The 24,756-nt window shown below is 39.8% G+C and overlaps 1 protein-coding gene across 2 annotated transcripts in view; it reads right to left on the bottom strand.

Moving 5' to 3' along the window:
• MGAM (maltase-glucoamylase) overlaps positions 1–24,756 on the bottom strand; it is a 138,198-nt gene that overhangs the window by 45,820 nt on the left and 67,622 nt on the right. For both annotated transcript variants that reach the window (XM_060021020.1, XM_060021019.1), the window contains exons 4-17: positions 21,600–21,720; positions 20,432–20,541; positions 19,476–19,627; positions 18,697–18,868; positions 16,562–16,661; positions 14,273–14,385; positions 13,854–13,979; positions 12,920–13,051; positions 12,653–12,769; positions 11,305–11,418; positions 10,159–10,243; positions 8,668–8,785; positions 1,728–1,899; positions 360–476 (exon numbers count right to left, since the gene is read on the bottom strand). In XM_060021020.1, coding sequence (XP_059877003.1) covers positions 360–476; positions 1,728–1,899; positions 8,668–8,785; positions 10,159–10,243; positions 11,305–11,418; positions 12,653–12,769; positions 12,920–13,051; positions 13,854–13,979; positions 14,273–14,385; positions 16,562–16,661; positions 18,697–18,868; positions 19,476–19,627; positions 20,432–20,541; positions 21,600–21,720 — 1,749 coding nt within the window. The remainder of the gene's footprint in view (positions 1–359; positions 477–1,727; positions 1,900–8,667; positions 8,786–10,158; positions 10,244–11,304; positions 11,419–12,652; positions 12,770–12,919; positions 13,052–13,853; positions 13,980–14,272; positions 14,386–16,561; positions 16,662–18,696; positions 18,869–19,475; positions 19,628–20,431; positions 20,542–21,599; positions 21,721–24,756) is intronic.

Genomic DNA, 24,756 nt, shown 5'->3' with positions numbered 1-24,756 from the left:
CTCATTCATTCTATGGGTGCTCTCAGTAGACTGCCATTTAAATAACTTCTAAGTATTTCTTCATTTGATTCTCACTACAAAATGAGCAATGCAAATAAAGTGTATAAAGGTTTGATTAAAAACCTTCACACACTCGCCATTTCCTTGACTGCCACGGTAGAGATGGCAGGGGCTGTGTCGGCAGAGGGCATTTTAATGGTGCATCATGAGTCCTGGTTAATTGCAAACGGTGGTCCCAATTAGCCTAAGTGAAGCACCACGTGGGAAGTTGGCTCAACAGATTTCTCGGACAGGATGCAGGTAGATCCAGTCCTAATGTATGCCAAGTCTATTTTGATCATATCTCCTGGGAGACTTACCTTGTAGCCTTGGCCATTGTGATTCCTGGAAAATGGATAGAACGCTCCCAGCTGCATCCACCTCCTGCAGAGCTCTTCGGGAGCATCCAATGTAAAGCCACATATGTCAGAACCCACCTGGAAGGACACACAGACAGCGACGGCATGTGTACGTCACTTCCATTACTACACCCTGCTCCTCGGCTTTGCTTTCTACCAGGGACCTGCCAGCTGTACTTGGCTGTACTAACCTCTTCCTGAGAAGGCTACTTCGGTGTAATGGAACTGGGCTAAATCCTATGTCCACTCTTTACTGCCAGGTGAATGCAAATGAATTACTTAACCCTTCTGTGCCTCGGTTTCCTCATTTTGTTAAAGTGGGCACTCTAGGGTTTTAGTAAATGAGATAATGGAAGTAAAACACTTGATGCACAATAGTTTTTTGGTGAATAGCAACTAGAAATACCGTTGATATTATTACTTTGACCACAGCACTAGGAGAATTAATTTTCCAAAGCCTAATTCTGATCAGGTCATTCATCTATTCAAAAATCCCCAGGGTCTCCTGCTGCCTGCCCTACTAGCGCCTCAAAACCTGGTTCCAACCCACCTTTCCAGCATCATTTCTCATTCCAGTCCTACACTCCAATCCTTAGGGACACTCAAATTCTGCCCCTTGCTGGTCTCAGTCTTAAAATTTCTCAGTCTTACAATGACCTCCCCCCCATCAGTCTGATAAAACATACCCACTTTCAAGGTTAAACTCCAGTGCCATCTTTTGCATGAAGTTACTATTTACTCCCTCCCGGGACTCCCATTGTTCCTTGTAATCTTGTTACAGTTGTTAAGTACCTTTCTCAGGATTTCTTTTAACATTTAAATGATATGTTCCTGTTTGCACTTTTACCCTAGCTTGTCATAATTATGTGTGTGTGTGTGTGTGTGAGTGTGTGTGTGTGTGTAGAGAGAGAGAGAGAGACTTTGGGGGTGTGCGGAAGGAAGGTGTTTCTGTTACTATATTTATGTTTCTCTCCACCCTCACCATGCATACCTAGCTCAATGCCTTGCTCGAAGTAAGAGCTCAATAAACAGATATGCTGAATTTAACTAAAAGATGCCAACTGTAACCTTAAGGACATGTGCACTTTTTTGTGTGTATGTTGTACTTAAAAAAAAAATATTCCAACACTACCACTTCAAGTTTGCACCTTCTATCCTTATAAAGCAGTACAGGAAAGAATGTCGTGGTATCAGTGTCATACTGATGTGGATGAAGCCCATAACCCTCCAGACTTTAAATCCCTGGGCCATGGAGGGCAGTAGAGGGGAGCTTTATCATTTGAAAAACTTCTAGCATGAGGCATTCTGGGGACTGGGATGTGGACTCACCATTGGGATACCAAAAAGGCTGAACTCGAGCATGCCAGGGATGGACCATCGAAGGTCATTCCAGGTGGCTGCGTTGTCTCCTAACCAGTGGGCTGCAAACTTGCCAGACCCCGCAAAGGTAGAACGGGTTAAAATGAAGCTTCTCTTGTTAGGGAACACAGTCTTGACAGCTCTAGAGAGGGAGAGAGACTTAGGGAGTCAATGTGTGACCTTAGCGTGCCTTAGCCCAGAGGATAGAGTGATAATATCGAGGATCTCAAGTTAATACCGCACTCTTCGCTTTTAGTTCTCTCCTGTAGAGTTAGAGTTGCTGTTGGGAGCAGACTGTACCATTGAGTATGTTTATATTTCATTTTGTTTTGTTTTAGGCATTTTATGTACATCATTAACTCCATAATTTCAAAGTTCAGTAGAAGGATACTGAGCCAGTACCTAAAACCCCAAAGCACATGAAGTCTTTAAGTTACTTAACCCTCCATACACCAGTCTATAACAGTATGGCAGAGAGGAAAATACATGGGTCTTGGACTCATGCAGAAATGAGTCCAAATTTTGCTCTTACATTTTATTAGCTGTTTCACCTTGGTCAAATTACTTCCCTTTCTTCCAACCTTTTATTCATTCTTTCTTTCATTATACACAGTACACAAATACTTATTGGATTCCTTCCTCCCAATGTGACCAGGATTTTCTTCATTCATTCAATAATAACAACCATACTTATCTTGCCGAATTTTGTTTTTACATTCTTTTTCCTGTATTGCTGGTTTATTTTTTTTTAATATAGCAAGTTCTTATTAGTTATCTATTTTATACACATCAGTGTATACATGTCCATCCCAACTTCCCAATTCATCCCACCACCACCACCCCGCCTTCCCCCCTTGGTGTCCATACGTTTGTTCTCTATATCTGTGTCTTCATCTGTACCATTTTTCTAGATTCAACATATATGCGTTAATATATGATATTTGTTTTTCTCTTTCTGACTTACTTCACTCTGTATGATAGTCTCTAGGTCCATCCACATCTCAACAAATGACCCAATTTCGTTCTTTTTTATGGTTGAGTAATATTCCATTGTATATATGCACTACATCTTCTCTATCCATTCGTCTGTTGATGGGCATTTAGGTTGCTTCCATGACCTGGCTATCATAAATAGTGCTGCAAAGAACATTGGGGTGCATATGTCTTTCTGAATTATGGTTTTCTCTGGGTAAAGGCTCACTAGTGGGATTGCTGGGTCACATGGTAATTCTATTTTTAGTTTTTTAAGGACCTCCATACTGTTCTCCATAGTGGCTGTATCAATTTACATTCCCACCAACAGTGCAAGAGGGTTCCCTTTTCTCCACACCCTCTCCAGCATTTGTTGTTTGTAAATTTTCTGATGATGCCCATTCTAAATGGTGTGAGGTGATACCTCATTGTAATTTTGATTTACATTTCTCTAATAATTAGAGATGTTGAGCAGCTTTTCATGTACCTCTTGGCCATCTGTATGTCTTCTTTGGAGGAATGTCTATTGAGGTCTTCTGCCCAGTTTGGATTGGGTTGTTTCTTTTTTTAATATTGAGCTGCATGAGCTGTTTATGTATTTTGGAGATTAATCCTTTGTCCATTGATTCGTTTGCAAATATTTTCTCCCATTCTGAGGGCTGTCTTATCATTTTGTTTATAGTTTCCTTTGATGTGCAAAAGCTTTTACGTTTCATTAGGTCCTATTTGTTTATTTTTGTTTTTATTTCCATTACTCTGGGAGATGGGTGAAAAAAATTTGCGGTGATTTATGTCAAAGAGTGTTCTTCCTATGTTTCCCTCTAAGATTTTTACAGTGTCTCGTCTTACATTTAGGTCTTTAATCCATTGTGAGTTTATTTTTGTGTATGGTGTTAGGGAGTGTTCTAATTTCATTCTTTCACATGTACCTGTCCAGTTTTCCCAGCACCACTTATTGAAGAGGCTGTCTTTTCTCCATTGTATATCCTTGCCTCCTTTGTCATAAATTAGTTGACCATAGGAGTGTGGGTTTATCTCTGGGCTTTCTATCCTGTTCCATTGATCTATATTTCTGTTTTTGTGCCAGTACCATACTGTCTTCATCACTGTAGCTTTGTAGTATAGTCTGAAGGCAGGGAGCCTGATTCCTCCAGCTCCGTTTTTCTTTCTCGATACTGCATTGACTACTCGAGGTCTTTTGTGTTTCCATACAAATTATGAAATTTTTTGTTCTAGTTTTGTGAAGAATGCCATTGGTAGTTTGATAGGGATTGCACTGAATCTGCAGATTGCTTTGGATAGTATAGTCATTTTCACAATGTTGAGTCTTCCGATCCAAATACATGGTATATCTTTCCATCTGTTTGTATTGTCTTTAATTTCTTTCATCAGTGTCTTAGAGTTTTCTGCATACAGGTCTTTTGTCTCCATAGGTAGGTTTATTCCTAGATATTTTATTCTTTTTGTTGCAATGGTAAATGGTAAACGTTTCCTTAATTTCTCTTTCAGATTTTTTGTTGTTAGTGTATAGGAATGCAAGAGATTTCTGTGCATTAATTTTGTATCCTGCTACTTTATCAAATTCATTGATTAGCTCTAGTAGTTTTCTGGAAGCATCTTTAGGATACTGTATGTATAGTATCTTGTCATCTGCAAACAATGACAGTTTTACTTCTTCTTTTTCAATTTGTATTCCTTTAATTTCTTTTTCTTCTCTGATTGCTGTGGCTAAAACTTCCAAAACTGTTGAATAATAGTGGTGAGAGTGGGCAACCTTGTCTTGTTCCTAATCTTAGAGAAAATGGTTTCAGTTTTTCACCACTGAGAATGATGTTGGCTGTGGGTTTGTCATATATGGCCTTTATTATGTTGAAGTAGGTTCCCTCTAGGCCCATTTTCTGGAGAGTTTTTATCATAAATGGGTGTTGAATTTTGTCAAAAGCTTTTTCTCCATCTATTGAGATGATCATATGGTTTTCATCCTTCAATTTGTTAATATGGTGTATCACATTGATTGATTTGCATATATGGAAGAATCCTTGCATTCCTGGGATAAATCCTACTAGATCATGGTGTATGATCTTTTTAATGTGTTTTTGGATTCTGTTTGCTAGTATTTTGTTGAGGATTTTTGCATCTATATTCATCAGTGATATTGGTCTGTAATTTTCTTTTTTTGTAGTATCTTTGTCTGGTTTTGGTATCAGGATTATGGTGGCCTCATAGAATGAGTTTGGGAGTGTTCATTCCTCTGCAATTTTTTGCAAGAATCTGAGAAGGATGGGTGTTAGCGCTTCTCTAAATGTTTGATAGAATTCACCTGTGAAGCCATCTGGTCCTGGACTTTTGTTTGTTGGAAAATTTTTAATCACAGTTTCAATTTCATTACTTGTGATTTGTCTGTTCATATTTTCTATTTCTTCCTGGTTCAGTCTTGGAAGGTTATACCTGTCTAAGAATTTGTCCATTTCTTCCAGGTTGTCCATTTTATTGGCACAGAGTTGCTTGTAGTAGTCTCCTAGGATGCTTTGTATTTCTGCAGTGTCTGTTGTAACTTCTCCTTTTTCATTTCTAATTTTATTGATTTGAGTCCTCTCCCTCTTTTTCTTGTTGAGTCTGGCTAATGGTTTATCAATTTTGTTTATCTTCTCAAAGAACCAGCTTTTAGTTTTATTGATCTTTGCTATTGTTTTCTTTGTTTCTATTTCATTTGTTTCTGCTCTGATATGTATGATTTCTTTCCTTCTACTAACTTTGGGTTTTGTTTGCTCTTCTTTCTCTAGTTCCTTTATGTGTAAGGTTAGATTGTTTATTTGAGATTTTTCTTGTTTCTTGAGGTAGGACTGTATTGTTATAAACTTCCCTCTTAGAACTGCTTTTGCTGCAGCCCATAGGTTTTGGATTGTCGTGTTTTCATTGTCATTTGTCTCTAGGTATTTTTTGGTTTCCTCTTTGATTTCTTCAGTGATCTCTTGGTTATTTAGCAACGTATTGTTTAGCCTCCCTGTGTTTGTGTTTTTTACATTTTTCCCCTGTAATTTAATTCTAATCTTATAGCGTTGTGGTCGGAAAAGATGCTTGATATGATTTCAATTTTTCTTAAATTTACTGAGGCTTGATTTATGACCCCAGACATGATCTATCCTGGAGAATGTTCCATGTGCACTTGAGAAGAAAGGGTAATCTGCTGTTTTGGGATGGACTGTCCTATAAATATCAATTAAACCTATCTGGTCTGTTGTATCATTTAAAGCTTGTGTTTCCTTATTAATTTTCTATCTGGATGATCTGTCCATTGTTATAAGTGAGGTGTCAAAGTCCCCCACTATTATTGTGTTACTGTCAATTTCCTTTTTTATAGCTGTTAGCATTTGCCTTTTGTATTCAGGTGCTCCTATGTTGGGTGTATATATTTTTACAATTGTTATATCTTCTTCTTGGACTGATCCCTTGATCATTACGTAGTGTCCTTCCTTGTCTCTTGTAACATTCTTATTTTAAAGTCTATTTTAGGCTTCCCTGGTGGGGCAGTGGTTGAGAGTCCTCCTGCCGATGCAGGGGACACGGGTTCGTGCCCTGGTCCAGGAAGACCCCACATGCCGTGGAGCGGCTGGGCCCGTGAGCCATGGCCACTGAGCCTGTGCTCCGCACCGGGAGAGGCCACAACAGTGAGAGGCCCGCGTACCGCAAAAAAAAAAAAAAAAAAAAAAAAGTCTATTTTATCTGATATGAGTATTACTACTCCAGTTTTCTTTTGATTTCCATTTGCATTGAATATCGTTTTCTATCCCTTCACTTTCAGTCTGTATGTGTCCCTAGGTCTGAAGTGGGTCTCTTGCAGACAGCATATATATGGGTCTTGTTTTTCTATCCATTCAGGGAGCCTGTGTCTTTTGGTTGGAGCACTTAATCCATTTACATTTAAGGTAATTATCGATATGTATTTTCCTATTACCATTTTCTTAATTGTTTTGAGTTTGTTTTTGTAGGTCCTTTCCTTCTCTTCTGTTTCCCACTTAGAGAAGTTCCTTTAGCATTTGTTGTAGACCTGGTTTGGTGGTGCTGAATTATCTTAGCTTTTGCTTGTCTGTAAAGTTTTTGATTTCTCCATCGAATCTGAATGAGATCTTTGCCAGGTAGAGTAATCCTGGTTGTAGGTTCTTTCCTTTCATCACTTTAAATATATGGTGCCACTCCCTTCTGCCTTGTAGAGTTTCTGCTGAGAAATCAGCTGTTAACCTTAATGGAAGTTCCCTTGTATGTTGTTTTTCCCCTGTTGCTTTTAATAATTTTTCTCTGTCTTTAATTTTTGTCAGTTTGATTACTATGTGTCTCAGTGTGTTTCTCCTTGGGTTTATCCTGCCTGGGACTCTCCGCACTTTCTGGACTTGGGTGGCTATTTCCTTTCCCATGTTAGGGAAGTTTTCGACTATAATCTCTTCAAATATTTTCTTGGGTCCTTTCTCTCGCTCTTCTCCTTCTGGGACCCCTATAATGTGAATGTTGGTGCGTTTAATGTTGTCCCAGAGGTCTCTTAGGCTGTCTTCATTTCTTTTCATTCTTTTTCCTTTAATCTGTTCTGCAGCAGTGATTTCCACCATTCTGCCTTCCAGGTCACTTATCCGTTCTTCTGCCTCAGTTATTCTGCTATTCATTCCTTCTAGTGTATTTTTCATTTCAGTTATTGTATTGTTCATCTCTGTTTATTTGTTCTTTAATTCTTCTAGGTCTTTTTTAAACATTTCTTGCATCTTCTCGATCTTTGCCTCCATTCTTTTTCCAAGGTCCTGGATCATCTTCATTATCATTATTCTGAATTCTGTTTCTGGAAGGTTCCCTATCTCCACTTCATTTAGTTGTTTTTCTGGGTTTTATCTTGTTCCTTCATCTGGTACATGGTTCTCTGCCTTTTCATTTTGTCTGTCTTTCTGTGAATGTGGTTTTCGTTCCACAGGCTGCAGGATTGTAGTTCTTCTTGCTTCTGCTGTCTGCCCTCTGGTGGATGAGGCTATCTAAGAGGCTTGTGCAAGCTTCCTGATGGGAGGGACTGGTGGTGGGCCGAGCTGGGTTTTGCTCTGGTGGACAGAGCTCAGTAAAACTTTAATCTGCTTGTCTGCTGATGGGTGGGGCTGAGTTCCCTCCTTGTTGGTTGTTTGACCTGAGGTGACCCTGCACTGGAGACTACAGGCTTTTTGGTGGGGCTAATGGCAGACTGCGGGAGGGCTCAAGCCAATGAGTACTTCCCAGAACTTCTGCTGCCAGTGTCCTTGTCCCTGTGGTGAGCCACAGCTGCCCCCCACCTCTGCAGGAAATCCTCCAACACTAGCAGGTAGGTCTGGTTCAGTCTCCTATGGGGTCACTGCTCCTTCCCCCTGGGTCCTGATACACACACTACTTTGCGTGTGCCCTGCAAGACTGGAGTCTCTGTTCCCCCCAGTCCTGTCAAAGTCCTGCAATCAAATCCCACTAGCCTGCAAAGTCTGATTCTCTGGGAATTCGTCCTCCCATTGCCAGACCCCCAGCTTCGGAAGCTTGATGTGGGGCTCAGAACCTTCACTCCTGTGGGTGTACTTCTGTGGTATAAATGCTCTCCAGTTTGTGAGTCACCCACCCAGCGGTTATGGGATTTGATTTTATTGTGATTGCGCCCCTCCTACTGTCTCATTGAGGCTTCTTCTTTGTCTTTGGATGTGGGGTATCTTTTTTGGTGAGTTCCAGTGTCTTCCTGTCAATGACTGTTCAGCAGTTAGTTGTGATTCTGATGCTCTTGCAAGAGGAAGTGAGCACACGTCCTTCTACTCTGCCATCTTGAACCAATCTCCCTTGCTGAGTTCTTAAAAATAACACACTGGCAACTGGCATCTAGTGAGACTAAGAATTTGATCATGTATTAAGTAAATCTGATCATATATTAAGTCCATAGCAATAATGGCCTTACTCTGCTGTGGCAATTGCCATGGAGTAGCCATACAGATTGTGGACATCGTATTGCTTGCCCCAGTGCTGTACTGCATCCATGCAGAGACTCTTGCAGAACAGGTACCCATCCAGGATTCCTGCGACAAAAGAGGGATCAGTCAATGAGAGCCTGAGATGCATATTCCCTGTTTCTCGACTATCACCTGAAATTGTGGCTCCCTAGGCAGGCATTTTTTGTGGCCATCCTGGAAATGATCATACAGCTTCCTCACTATCAGAAGGATATATACTTTCAGTAGTTTCTCTGATATATAAAAAAATTGTGCTGACCCATACACATTCTCCCACCTGGGTGCACAGGTGACCAGAGGCAAGTATTTGGAAGTAAGTGGATCTAGTTAGACTTGAAGTTAGATCTGAAGTCTTCAAACTGAGCTAAATTAAGTGGTCCAAGAACAAAAATATTAGATGAAAGTGCAAATTAATTTCTCACCCTTTCTCTAAGCTGTCATAAGGGATGATTGACCAATCTCTCTTTCATTCATCCAATCTTTTCTGCTCCCCTTGCACCACTATGGTTCAGATCCAAATTACCTTTGTCTTAACCATTGCAATTGTTTTCTTAATGGCTTATTTAACTCTGATCTACTGATCTTCTAATTCATATTAGAAGCACACATTAATGCCAGATCAATATTTCTAAAACCATTTGACTGTTATGTTTCCCTCTAAAACTTAAACAGTTTCTATCACCAAAAGAATGAAGCCTCCCATCTGAGTCTCTCAGCATTTGATCCTGACCCAACTGCCCTAATTTCCTATTTTTCCATCAGACTGGAAGTTTTCATAAGATGCTATAATTCTAGCAGCTCATTCCTTTCTTAATCAAGATACAATTTATCTGTGAGCCTCTAGATTTCTTCAAACTACAATAAATGCTGTGATTCCAGGGCCACACCCTGGGATACACTGTTGTTCAAAGTTCAGTCAGAACTCACTAGCATCATACTCACTGACTCTGATGTTGACCTGCCCCCCTCTTCCCCCCCACCCCACCAATGGGTTCTGGCTTCCTTTCATTTTATGGTCCAAATCTGTTCTTCACTGACATCTGTTCTTCTTGACATTACCAGACTTGACCTTCATATGAAGACCTAACCTGGTTACCTAGTCTCTCTCTGGTTAGCCCTAACCTATTTGGGTACACACTTGAGAGGAAAATGAACTAACCACTAACCTCTGGCTTCTGTACCATATCTTCTCTGGAACAGAAACGGCTCAGATGTAGGTAGAAGGACTAGATTGATTGCCCCTTTTGAATTTATACCTCATTTAGGAAAGCATAGAGTGTTTTGATTTTCTTTCCTAGTTTTATTTATATAGTACCCACATTTTCCTTCCCCTATGCAATTTATGTAAAAAATCCCTTGCCAGGTTATTCATATACATCCTTATGAATTTAAAATACCAGATATTCATTGCCATTTTAATCAAACTAATCAGCACTTACTGGGAGTGAATGGGGGATAATTTAGATTGTTTGTGGAACATCCTGAAACTGAACCATCCACGAAGTTGGAGACTTCATTCATATCCTAGAAGACAAAGAACAAAGACTATTAAGAAAAAGTAACATGTCCTCGTATGTTGTACTGATGGTGTCTTTCTTTTTGTTTAGGACTCAGAGAAATGATTCTAGATATTTCTTTTTTTAACGAGGTTCTTATGTTAAGGAGAGAAATAGATGTTCCTGTCCTGTCTTCTCTACCCATTGAAGGCTTTGTGGAGAAGGTTCTTAAAATCCCTTCAAAATGATATATGTATATAATCATTGAAAATGAAAAATTTCCAAAAATATTAGGTGAAAAATATTTCAATTTATATGGTCCCATGTATATCAACTCATACATTCTCTAAATATTCAAATATAGCTATGAATACACACACATATAAATGCATATACATATATAATACAAACATATGCAGAGAGAGTGAGAGAACAAGCATGTACCCACAGCTGTGCAAGTGAGGGCTCTGGAAACATGCATACTGAAATATTGATGGTAGATGTTTTTGGTTGATATCACTTTAGCTCTCCTCATCTGTTTAGCTCTTTGTATTGTTTGCATTTTCTACCTTTCTCTTATAAATAGAAAAAAGTTCAACTCTAGAGCTCTGTAAATTGTGCCAGACACCTGCTGCTTTGCATTTGTTTTCATTTGACATCATGTGAGACATTTGTCCTTTCTGCAGCCACATTTCTGTCGCTCACTTGAGTACTTTGGCTTTGATCAGTTTATCCAACACGTCCAAGTGAAAGAGCCCTGAAGGGGCAATTGAACAATCTGTGTACTCTGTGACAAGGTAAGGAGTATATGACTTATTTTTACTTCAGCTCATTCATTTGTAAAAGAGGAGCTAGACTCGGAAAAAACAGATATCTTGGTTTACTTCCTTCCACTTCTAACAATCTGATTTTGAAGTCTAAGCTACATGTTTTGGTAAGATTATTTGAACAGTAAGAGAGAGAATACCTAGAATTATTGCCATACTTGCTTTCCTCTCCTCCTCTTCCCCCTGTGCTCCATGACTCGATGATATAGAGATACACAGTCTGAATGTTAGCTGCCTAGTAATCAAAATGTTAAGAACTCACAATCCAGATTCCATCAAATTCTACTTGATTGTGGAAAAGCTCACATTCATTTGCCCACCAAGCAGTACACTTGGGGTTGGTGTAATCAGGAAACACAGTTTTTCCAGGCCAGACCTGCAGGAGGAAAAGAAAAACATTGATCAAAGGAAGTTAAATGAATGCAGAGTAAAACAGAGTACAAAGAAATTCCTAATACAATCATGGCAACAGAGGTGCCCAGGCACAGGTCCTTTTCAATTAGGAATGTAAAGTGCTTTAAATATTTAGACTAAATAGGAGGAGTCAAATAGTCACTTGAGAAAAAACTTATTTCAAAAAAATGGTTAAGTCTTTGCTAATCTTCAACTATGCCTCACCCTTTCCTCACACTTTCTCTACTCCTAATCCTAGGAATGGCAAATGAGGGAAAGTACTGTATAATTTCAACTGACCCATGACAAGTTATGGGTTCTAACCATCAATTACTCTTCTCTATACTCTTCCTATCCACTTCTTCTCAGACACTAGGCACTCGGGTCAGCAGAGGTGTTAGAAGTGAACCAGCAGATAACACCTTCATGGAAAACAAGGACAAATAAGTTTGAGAAAGAAATAGTCAAACTTGCCAAATAACAGAAAAACTGAGTAAGAAGACGAATGAAATAGTTTCATTGGATTTGCCAGTTAGGAGGTAACTGGTGCCAAAGCAGCATCAGTGGAGTGATGGGGAAGGAAAGTAGACTGCAGTCAGCTAAAGAGTGAATGGGGGGTACTTCCCTTGTGGCGCAGTGGTTAAGAATCCTCCTGCCAATGCAGGGGACATGGGTTCGAGCCCTGGTCCGGGAAGATCCCACATGCCGCGGAGCAACTAAGCCTGTGCGCCGCAACTACTGAGCCTGCGTGCCACAACTACTGAAGCCCGTGCACCTAGAGCCCATGCTCTGAGACAAGAGAAGCCACTGCAACGAGAAGCCCACGCACCACAACAAAGAGTAGCCCCTGCTCACCGCAACTAGAGAAAGCCCGCACATACCAAAGAAGACCCAACGCAGCCAAACATAAATAAATAAAGTGAATAAACTAAAAAAAAAAGTGAATGGGGGGTGAGGTGAGGAGGTGGACATTCAGTATCTAAGTCTATTGTTTAAAGGAACTTTTCTGTGAAGGGAATGTAAGAACTGGGATGACTGGTAGGTATTTGAGGACGAAAGGACAAGGGCAAGTTGATCCCCAGCATATATAAGGCACCTGAAAATGTAAAGCAAAACAATTACAGACACATACACACACACACACACACACACACACACACACACACACACACACTGCCACAGACCCTCCACCAGCCCCCACTTCCCCATTAAGATACCTCCCCAATGAGTGGAGTCACTCCATCTGAAGCATTCACCCATATCTTCATATCTGAACCCCTGTCATATGGGCCATAGGGATTACTTGAGGAAGAGTTGTTGGAGATGGCTGGATCCTAAGAAGGGGAAAAATACAATGAGGGACCTAGCTTTGAGCTAGAAGCACTGAAAGGAAACTGGGGATTGAGGGATGAGGGAGGGGGAGGGGGCGTAATGACAAGGAAGAGCAAGGACCTGATGTGGGGGAATAAGAGGACAGCACATACCACAATGATGACCAATTTTTGTCCGTTATTGTGTAACTCTTTAACAAACTCAGGGAAGCCCTTAAAATTTACTGGATCATAAGTGAAGTCCTTCCTCTCATGCATATAATCAATATCAGCATGCTGAACGTCCTGAAAGAATACATAACGTCCACAATTTATGAGCCCACCCCTGGAATCAGATGAGCTGCATCACCCTACCTTGTTGCCTGGTGCTCCGGCATTGAAAACCAATCGAACAAACAAACCACAACAGTTACAAAAAATATCACTAAGGCTATCAAAACAGATCCATTACCTAAATGCTATGTCATCCACAAGATAAAGGAGAGAAGGGACTGTCTCTCCCACTTCTCCCGCATTTGACTACACCACATTTTGTATTGTTGCTTCTCTTCCACTTCAAGCCTTCTTTGGCATTTGCTCTTTCCTAATTTTACTTGTATGAAAATAGTGGAGCCCAGAATGAAATTGACTCTTGCTCCAAGACCTAAGCGTCTGCCTCCAAGGGAATGGGGTAAGGGAGAGAAGAGGATTATTCCAGAGACTACTGGGTGTTTCTCTTTGCATGTCTTGTAAGACCTCGCTACTCATTATATACTACACACATTCAAATTTAGCCACTTAAATCATAAAAATATTTTATTACATGTATAAACTGTATTCTTTTGTTCCCTTAAACTAGGGAAAGTAATGCCTTGAGAATACAAATAAGAATGCATTGTGTAGAACGTCATCAATACAGTAAGTGTAAGAAAACCAGTCCCTTCAAGGAATGGTTGGCCCAACAATAAAGTCCAGCATTCTGAATATATAAAAATATTTTTGTCGTATATTTTTTTAAAAAACTCAGGAGGAGACAGTATAAACAGTTGTTCTTATTCCCCAAGAAAATTCTTTTATTTTTGGAGGATTTTTTTGCTGCCTTACTTACGTAAGGCAGCTGTGCGGCACGGTTTCTCTCCATGACTTCTTTCATGTTACCCAGGGTTCCATAGTCATAACGACTGAGATGAAACCCAAGTGCCCAGTATGAGGGTAGGGCTGGCCGTCCAATGAGCTGAAAGAATGATGTGAAATGGAAGTTAGCAAATACTCTATTTTTAACAAAACTTTTTCTACGCATTAGTTTGGGGGCACAAAACATACCCCACTTTCCAACACACTATTTCCTTAATATTAGAATGCTAGGCCCCTTAATAAATCATTGAGGTTCGGATCAATTTGTAATAGCACATTTATAATAGCTACTTATAATAGCATATGTTTGTGAGTCACACTTGCGTATTAATTTACATTTCTTTGCTCTTATTTACAACTTCCTCAGTCATAACCATAACATTATAAGTTTACCTCTTGATACTCTTGAACCACTTGCTCTGGAGTGTTTCCCAAGAACACGTAGAAGTCGAGAATGCCCCCAGTGGTACGGTAAGTGACAGCTGGGGTGGGCTGGAGGGAAACCTCTTGAAAGATTAAAAATGAAGCAAATAGACATTAGAATTTATTCTAGAGTAATAATTACAAAGCTTTAGACCAGAGGATCACCAGTCATCTGAACACTAATGAAGTGAACCTAATGCCTCAGTTTTTGTATAAAAAGGGACAAACTCTGACAATCAAAGTCCACCCTGACAGCACAAGAGAGCCCAAAGCATTTGTTCTGTGACAGATTTCCATAACTGGTGACTGCAGTGTCTTAACTGCTGTGTCAGGATTTCATGAAAAAGCAACCAGTTTCAGGAAGGGGTCCAGAATAAGCCACTGTGGCATAAAAATGATTGTAAGCTGAATGAGTTCGAGTTTCTGAAATCCCTTATCCACCTGAAAGCAGAGCCTCCCATACAGACTCAGCTGTCATAAACCCCCTGCCCTGGAGCAAAACTAATCTCCTCTGAGACAATAACTTGGCAGCACACAAGAACACCCAGCCCCCACTACTCTCCTAAGGGCTCACTGATCTTTCCAAAACGTCATTTGTTGTTCCATTAAATGCCCTTTATCCCTCTCACCCCTTCTAAGAAGCCATTTGTTTCATCCTAGGTACATTTCTTCCCCTATTAGGATGGTTTCTAAGTCCCAAATTCTAACCACCCCTTTGAGTTACTCACTGAGCACTCTTGCGTATATGCAGGTTGCACACGTAAATAAACCTAGTTTCTTCTCTTGCTAACCTGTCTTTTGCTAGACTGATTCACAGGCCCCCAAATACCAAACCTAAGAGGATAGAGAAAAAAATTTTCTTCTCTGACATTCACAACTACAGAATATGCTGTTCCCACCCCATATCCCATCATTATTGCAGGAACATAACCTGGCGAGACACACGGAGGTACTAGCCTCAGCAGATCTCACATCAAGCAAGAGCCAAACTAAAAAGATGTCAGAGATAATACTACACATTCAAAATCCCTCTAAGCCCCACATGCAATTTTCAGAGATGAAGTCTCCCCATAGCTTTGAGTTGCATTAGGGATAAAAGGTCTCAAGATCGACTAAAATGTACTCTTCAGGCATAAGAACAACTCACACGGAGTATCTAGGATTCTGTGACTTTTCCCTCTAAGCCTGACACAGATTATTTTCTGGTTCCTTTCAGCCACCTGAAACTGTACAATCCTTGTATTATCTCAGTCTGTTCTTTGACTATCAGGCATCTTAGAATCATCCTAGATCACTTAGAGTGATTCTCAAACAATCTGTGGTAAAGGATCAGATCTTTATTTTTTAAATTTCCAGTTCTTTGCAAACTGATACTTTTGTAAAATAACATGAAAATGAATTATTAGAAAAAGTTTCATACATGCACTTGGACACTACAGCAATGTTTACTCTTAATTTTATACTCATCTTACTGTAGACCTGAAACAGTCTTTGAACACTCCATGGGTCACGTTTTAAGGAGTACTGATCTAGTCCATCAAGTCCCAGTTGAGAAGAGGGTGGGGATCAATATCCTGTGCTGACCATCAACCCTGGGAGATTCTGACAGAACTCCTCTTTCCCTGTAGGGATTGATTCATTGCCCTGGGATTGGTTGTTACTGGTGGAAGCAGAAAAACAGTTGAGAATCATTGATCTGATCTAAAACCTTCAAAGATAAGGAAGCAAGCTACTTCCTGGAATCCTATGATATTACGCCATTTGGTCTTAAACAATCTGATTGTACTCTGCCTGACCCTCACACTCCACTTTGCCTTGCTACCCGTGGATGTCTCGATGTAACATTCACAGCTCAGTTGTAGCTCCTTGGTTACACCTGCTATTAGAGCCATTACCCGTTTCTTACCAGAGCTTTTATTAACCCCAGTACTGGATGAAAGTCTGAGGAAGGAGAAGAACAAATTGGTAGAAACTGCCTTAGAATAGATTATAGGAAAGGATTAGCTGTTTTAACACTATAATAGTAAATACTCCAACAGAGGCAACCAGATTCAAGAAAATCGTAAGCTAAGAGAGAAAACTCTACTCATGGCTTCCATGGGTCAACAGGTAATGAAGTATGAATGACACAAGCAGAGAACATACAAGGTCCCAAGCTACGGCTCAGCCATTCCTAAAGGGCGCCATTCCTTTATCATAATGCTATAAGAAAGGGACTGAAAATCATCCTTGTGTGTGAATATTCCTTTAGTCTTTTACCCATGGCATTGCTGTTCATCAGAAACACTCCAAAGGACAATCCACTAGCATCTTCAAGGCATAGGAAGAATGTCTGTGCACCATACAAGTTAGTTCCATCCTGCAGAAAGATAATTCAAAACCAAAAATTTACAAATAAACCCCACATGGCCAGAAAGAGCTTAGGAAATCGATGTTAATCATGTGAAGAATTGACAAGGAATTCATGTCAAAGAAGACACAAATTTTTAATATAAGGTCTATACTTGGTTGATGTTAATCAAGTGAATTAGCATTTTCATATAGAATGAGCCAGCTATGACCATTTATCTAATAGAAATGTGAGAACTTGTGATATGTTAGGATGTGGGAGAACAGGAGGCTTGAAACTGTAGTTCAAAAAAGCTCTTCTCTACAGATATCAAAAACAAACTTATGGTTACCAAAGGGGACACGTTGGGGGTAGGGATAAATCAGGAGCTTGAGGTGAACTATATAAGAAAGATAACTAAAAAGGACCTACTGTAATAGCACAGAGAACTCTACTCAATATTCTGTGATAGTCTACATGAGAAAAGAATGAATATATGTATATGTATAACTGAATCACTTTGCTGTACACCTGAAACTAATGCAACAGTGTAAAGCAACTATACTCCAATAAATTTTTTTTTTAAAAAAAAGAGCTCTTCTCTCAAAGAGGCTTGACCTTGACTCAGAGTCTTGACCTAACCTCATCTGCAAAAACTCCATCGAGCCCTAATATAAATCAGGCACCTTTCTAATTTGCAACTAGATGGAACTCTACTTAAGATATCTGGTCTTCTAGTCTTTACAACAGCATACATTAGAACTTGAGCTGGTCTTCTGGACTTTAGAACGGTAGTTCTCAACCTGGGCCGCATCCCACCCCAATTAAAACAGAATCTCTGGGAATAGAAGCAGACATTGATAGTTTGTTCAGTTTCCCCGGGTGATTCCAAAGTGTAATCATGTTTGAGAATCACTGCTCTGGGACAGCATATCTCAAAATTTGGTGTGCATACAAATTACAAAGGAACCTCATTTCAGTGTGGGGTCTAATTCAGTAGATGGAAGAGGGAGCTGAGAGCCCAAATTTGTCACGCGGTGGTGCCCATACCGCACACTTCAAGCAGCGAGGATCTAAGGCTCCTTATTAAACAAGCATCACCAGCCATATCCCAGATGAGCTGCTCGGACCCAACGCCTTTCCTGTTTTCCTGATAGGCCTATGGTATGGCGAGGAGCATGGCCAGGGATTAGATCCTATCTCTGCTCCTTACGAACTATTTTTTTTTTTTACGTTGAGCTATTCATTTGGCTTTCCTAAACCTCAGTTTCCTTGTCTGTTAAATGGAGTAAATTAGACTATTTTTCTCAGAGTCCTTTTGGTAAATAGAGATAATATATTTAAAAATTCACTTAATAAATTATTCCTCTAATTTCCTTTCATCCAGCCACTAGTTCTGCTTAATTGGGACAGTTGCTGAACAAGACCTGAATGTAGTATTGCTGAGTCTAGAAAATACCTCTGCTTTGAGTTTTAGCAGTCAAAACACAACCAAGAGAGAAAAAACAAAATAAAATAATAACAACGAAACTCTACTCCTTCTATTCTTTCACTGCCCCAAACATTCTTCACACAAAGAATGATTAATACAGAATTTTAGTTGATATTTTATCCTATTTTGCTGACAAACCTGGTAAGTTGGTGATTTGTAAAGGTCAACCTAAAATAGGGTAACCATAACCAGCATATTGTGCCGAATCAATATTAGTTTTCTCCACAACTAGTTAGTTCAAAACGAAAATGTGATGAAAAATACTTGGTATTTATTGAGCATTTTCTATGTGGCAGACACTCTTCTAGAGACTCTACATGTATCAATTCATTTAATTCCCATCACAACCCTATGAAGTAAGTATATTACCCCCATTTCATAGATGGGGAACTAAAGACACAGAGAGGAAACCTGCCCAGAACCGCAAAACTGGTGAGTAGCAGTGTCAGAATCCAGACCCAGATAGCTTCACCCGAGCACCTGACTCTTAACTGTTATACTGCACTGCTAGGGGTGACCTTCATGAAAGAGGCTATGACAGTCAGTGGAAAGGGCCCCATACTGAAAGGTTACCCCTTTGGGGATTGTGTCCCTGGCAAATATGGGCCAGGTCTTCCAATTCATATCGTGCCGGTACTGCTGGTGCACGTGTTCTCCCAGACCATACACGTTAGCACTAGGCAGTCGGATGGAGAGCTGCAGGAACTGATCAGCAAACAGCAGGGGCCCGATGCTGGAGTCAAACCTAGACATGGGTGGAAAACACAGGGACGGGTGGGCAAGTGGAGTGGAGGGAATGCAACTGCTTAGAAAATTGTTCTTGTATCTCAGAGACTCAATACTCCCTGTTTAATCGGCCCCATTTGCCCTCCTGTGACATTTTTCCATGGACATCAAGAGATCAGGATTTGCTGAGGGCAGGTACCATTCGGCACATTTCTTAGATTTGTCCCCTTGACTCTCTATCACATGACCAGAATATGAGTCGTACGTTATAGTAGATGCTCCATAGAGAGTTACTGCTGGATGGGTGTTGGATGGATGGAGGGAAAAAAGGGAAAATAAGGAGGAAAAATGGCCAAATGGAAGGAAGAAAGAGAAAAAGGACACAGCCCAGTGCCTGGCCTACAATAAATGCTTAGTAATAAAAGAGGGGGAGGACGAGGAAGAGGAGGAAGGAAGGAAGAGGAAGGAAGGCAGAAAAAAAGTACATTTGGAGGTAGAGAGTCTGGTCACCAACAGTGGGCTCACAACCTTCAGGAATATTGTAGAAATGCATCCTTTTTCAGGCTTCAAACCTCCCTCCCCCATAACCTTCATACTAAGTCTCCAGATAGGTTTGCAAAACTTACAGAACGTGATTGTTGCTCGTTCTGATCACTTTGATGCTAAATGGCTGTTCGGAGACCTCAACTTTATAGGTCAAGGAAGCAGCAGCATTTCCTTTGAAGGGTTGCACATGTTCATGGGGCACTTCGTATCTGTCCTGGTTTTGGTCAGTTAACTGTCCAGAGAGATTAGGGAAAGACAGTCAAAATGAACATGTCTCTGTTTTTCTAAAATAGAAACATGCCTACCAACACCAGTGCTTCCCAACACCTGTGCTCCTGGTACAGGAACCTGTGCAGCAAATGACATTATGTCTGAAATTATGTCACCAAATTCAGATGTTTAACACTTGGACATAAGTTAGTCTTTAGGTAGAAATATATACTACAAGTCTGCAGACATAAACTATCTCTAGAATTTTCAAAGTTGTGATCATTCTTTTTTTCCTTCCCTATATCATTTCACATGGTATAAAGGGAAAATAAATGAAAGCCAAAGCTCACCTGTGAACTCTATAATATACATTTAGGAAGTTATCACACTGAAGGAAGGCTATAAATGCTTTCAACATACACATGCTAAGTAAGAATAATGACAGTACAGAAAAATACCTCCATTAGCAAATTTTTCTCTTTTGTAGTAACTGCAGTCATCAGGTAGGGAACAAGAACTTCTCCAAAAAAATTTTAAATAAACAAATATCATATGCTATCACTTATATGTGGAATCTAAAATATGATACAAATGAACCTATTCACAAAACTGAAAGACACACAGACACAGAAAACAAACTTAGGGTTGCCAAAGGGGAAAGGGGGGTAGGGAGGGATGAATTGGGAGTTTGGGATTAGCAGATAAAAACTACCATATATAAAATAGATAAACAACAAGGGCCTACTGTAGAGCATAGGAAATTATGTTCAGTATCTTGTAATAAACTATAATGGAAAAGAATAGCAAAAAAGAAACAAACTACAACCTTAAAGTGGAAACGGTTAGACGTCTGGTATTCCGCTGTGAGAAGGACGTTGTTGACATCATTTCCAAAAAGAGATGGAGAAGGCAACCTTTTCAACTGGGCTGTGAATCCTAATGTGAAGGGGGTAAAGAGTTTTCATAGCTGGCTGTGTAAATTCACAAACAGCCCCATACAATTAAGCTTTATGTCAAAGGGGCTGGCAAAAAGCCTTTACTTCCCATCAGAAGAGGAGACACGGATGTGTACCTCATCATACACACATACTGTCTTGGGCCAGATTCTGAAGCTAGGTATTGTCATTACCTTATTCAAAAACCATGCCTCTCTTCTCCAAAATCTGAATGGAAACATCCCTCAAAGGCCAAACTATCGTTATACCAGCCCATCCAGCACTCATACACTCTTTATATTCTGAGCCCTCAAGGTGTTCACATCCATTATTCCTTCTCAGTTATCTTCATGTTACGCCACAGGTGATCGGATGTATTGATGCCATCTCCCCAGTTATGTGACAAGCCAGGTGAGAGTCGAGACCTTATTAGAAAAGCCCATCAGGCCAAGAGGCCCTGGAAGAGGAGCATGCCTCTTCCTTTATGCTAAGAGCCTCCCCAAGTATCCCCAGCATGTTCATTATTATGTCTGCATTTTGAGGTGGGAGAAAGAAGGGGGGATGTTTAGTCCATGAACACTGACACTGGCTAGCTAACTTTCATAAAACATTGATAAAATGGGAATTGTTTCCATATCATTAAAATTACACTATATTAGAGTTGTTAGTAGTCTCAGAGGTTACTGAGTTCAAATCCCTCTCTTTAAAAGTCAGAAACTTGGGGAACGAAGAAGTTACAATGTTTGGACAAGGTTACAAAGGTACATAAAGACAGAGTCAGGAATAGAACATGTCTCCTAACTCCCAAGACAGAGAGTGATATTTTTCCTTGATGCCAAAATAGACTCTAGTCCTTGCTCAAGGGCAGTGCCCACCTCCTGTCACACGCTGTGGTAGCCGTACAGAGTTAACACCCCACCTGCTGCTACAGCTCTCTTCTGCAGTGTACAGAGCCAACCTGCAGAGGACACAGCCCAGTGCCTGGCCTACAATAAATGCTTGCAAACCTCCCTCCCCAGAGGATCTGGAGCTCCTTCCTCAAGGCTGAGTCTGGCTTACCTGCATTTGTGTTCACAAGGTTGCCCTCCACTTGATAGCCATGACTCTTAGAATAGTAGCACCAGGGCACACTTATGGGTCCCTGAGGTTTCCAGCAGCACCCACGCTGGTCACACATGGCCTGAAATAAGGGATTAGTTAGAGTAACTCCACTATGGGTAGAACACTATCATTGATAAATATAATTTGAGCTTGCAGTCTCATGAGCCTTGTTTTACAAATAAGGGACCTGATACTTAAAGAAATTGTGCTGTATCCCAGTCAATGCGGTGCTTGCACTCAAAACTCACTTTTCTGACCAATATCCTTCCTCGTTGTTATCATATAACAATATATGATCACAATGCATTCTCTACCTGTCATCACAATAAACCTGGTAAATTTATTTAAATATTCTAAACTACTATATAGGTATATCACCAGTGACCCAAAATGACAAATGGAGCTTCACTGATATTGGCTTTGGGCTGTAAAAAAACTTTGCAATTAACTTTATTCAGAAGCTTTGAAATCAAGGCAATTTTGCTTTGAATTTTAAATGTGTATATTACAAATGGGTATATTTAGTATATGTGACATATATACATATATATTATACATATGTACACAGTATATACATGTATGTGTGTGTGTGTGTATATATGTATATATAGTCTCTTAACTCCTCCCAAGGCACTAATTGTTCCTTGAAACCCAAATAGATTCTGATTCTTATTTAAGAAAGGTACCTGCCTTTTACTACAATTAATGACTGAATCACATGGAGACTAAAATGGATACAATCTCTTTCTCATATAACTAATTTGGAAGAAGCAATCAGGTTAAATATAAAAAAAGTACAAGGAAACCATTCCTCTTTAGTGTAACTAATAAAATACTATAGCAAAAATTATGGGTTGTGGCTTCCAGGATTAGATTACAGAGTGCCTCCTGTCTAGCTTGCTCCCTCCCTTTCACTTGCTCTGTTGGAGCTCTCACTCTGCGAGAAGTGAGGTGCTGCACTGCAGAATGACCCACATGGTGAGGAACTGAGGGAGGTCTCCAGCAAGGAACTGAGGTCCTCAGCCCAACAATCCTTGAGCAGCTGAATTCTGCTAATAATCACAATACACAAGCTTGAAAAGGATCATCCCTGAGTCTCAGAAGACACCTTGATTGCAGTCTTCTGGAAGCCTATGAGCCAAAAGCACCCAGATACACCAAGGCCAGATTTCTGACCATAGAAACTGTGAGAAAATAATGTTTGTTGTGTTAAGCCATTAAGTTTTGGGATAATCTGTTACACAGCAATAGATAACTAACATACCCTGCTATATTATTTTACAGATGAAGAACCTCAGGCCACAGAGGTAAAAGTTCGCAGTGGTGAAGTGATCTGCCAAAGGTCACTTAGCTATTGAGAAGACAAGGACCAAAACTTAGCTCTCTTGTTATCCATTTCTTTTTCTCTATAGTCTGGGTTGAGTATCTGCTGAACATATTTTCAGCAGGATATGGTAATGCTTTACAAATGTAAGACAAAAAAAATTGCTTAGATATATGAACAATTAGATTTAATCATATGCTAATTTTTTGGTAATCATATGCTAATATAATAAACAATATTAAGGATCGAAAAACAGTGTCCATCTGTGGTTTCCACTGCTATGGAATCAGGCTTCACTGTGAACTCAACTAGTCAGCAGTTTTTGTTTTTTCTTTTCAAAACCCACTCACATGAAACTTCAGTATAACCTGAAAAGGGAAAGGTGTCGAAAAGAGTGTTAAGCAGAACGGTTTCTGCATGCTCCCCAGAGCTTAATAACTTCTTCACTGAACTGGAAAGGGCAAAGATCAAAGAGTGGCCAAAGCAGCATGAAAAGTGCACAGCCTCTTGGCCACCTGGAAATCCCAGGCCCTGCAGCGGACCTAAGCAGTTATGGGGAGCAATGTGGGGAGAAGCAGAGAGCAGGGCAAATAGACAAGGGAGTAAAAAGTAGGTGAAACCTCAGAAAAGAGTTGTAGAGAGAAGCTATAAAAAAATGACAACATGAATAGGACTGAAGGCACCCAAAAATAATTAAACCCAAACTTGAGACAAAAAATGTCCTTTTAAGTTGAACATGAGAAATAAAATTTAAGAGAAACTGCCAAAATAATATAGAGTGTATAATTTCCAATACAGTATTGAGGGGAAAACTAAGGGGAAAAATTCTCAATGCAAAAAATAAGGAAAGAAAACATGTATATGGGGGTAGGCGTGAATGGGGAGCAGTACATAAAAAACAGGCCAAATGGAAAACACAAAATGAAACCATAGAAAAAAGTTTTTCATGTCAATTATCATATGGCTTAAATACTTAATTTAAAAAACAAGGATAATCAGATTACATTTACAGAAATAAATTCAACTGAAGCTGTTTACAGGCAGCACACCCAAAATTTAAGCTCACAAAAGCACTAAAACAGGGGAAAACAGCTATGTGAGAAGAATTCTTACCAAGGGTTAGGACCGCTATAGTGATAGCTGACAAATAGACTTTAAGTAAATATTAATTATTAGAGAGACATAGAGTCACTACATGATGACAAAAGCTTCAGTTCACCAGGAAGATATGACATCTCAAACCCGATACACACCTGATAATAAAGACTCAAAATATTTACAGAAAAACCTTAAAGAATCACAAGATAAAATTGAAAAAGACAGTAAGTACATAATGCAATATTTTTAAAGAACTCCCTCAGTAATTGATAGATAAAGTAGACAAAAAAGTAAAGATATTTTGCTTTTTACATAATAGATACATACAGGCTCCTGCACCAACACAAAGAGAAGGACTGGATTGAACTCAGAGATTGTGAGAAATCAGATGCTGAAGACACTGCTTATGACCTAGTCAAGCTCTGCTCCACTGGAGTCCCTTTCTCCTCCAACCCCCAATGCTTCTTAACATTTAGAGAGAGAGGAGAAGAAACAAAAAAGGAAGTATTTTATATCAAAATCAGACATGAGAGAAAAAGGAAAACTAGAATCCAGTTTTATTCACGAATACAAATGCAAAAACCTAAAAGAAAAGAGCACGCTATTTTAACAATGGAAATCAGCAGCATATTAAATAAATAATAAGCGAGTGGTGTTTCTTCCAGAAACACAGGGATTCTTTACTATTAGAAA

The sequence above is a fragment of the Delphinus delphis genome, chromosome 9, assembly GCF_949987515.2.
Source record: "Delphinus delphis chromosome 9, mDelDel1.2, whole genome shotgun sequence".
Lineage (NCBI taxonomy): Eukaryota > Metazoa > Chordata > Mammalia > Artiodactyla > Delphinidae > Delphinus > Delphinus delphis.
This window is presented reverse-complemented; position numbering and strand designations above follow the sequence as displayed.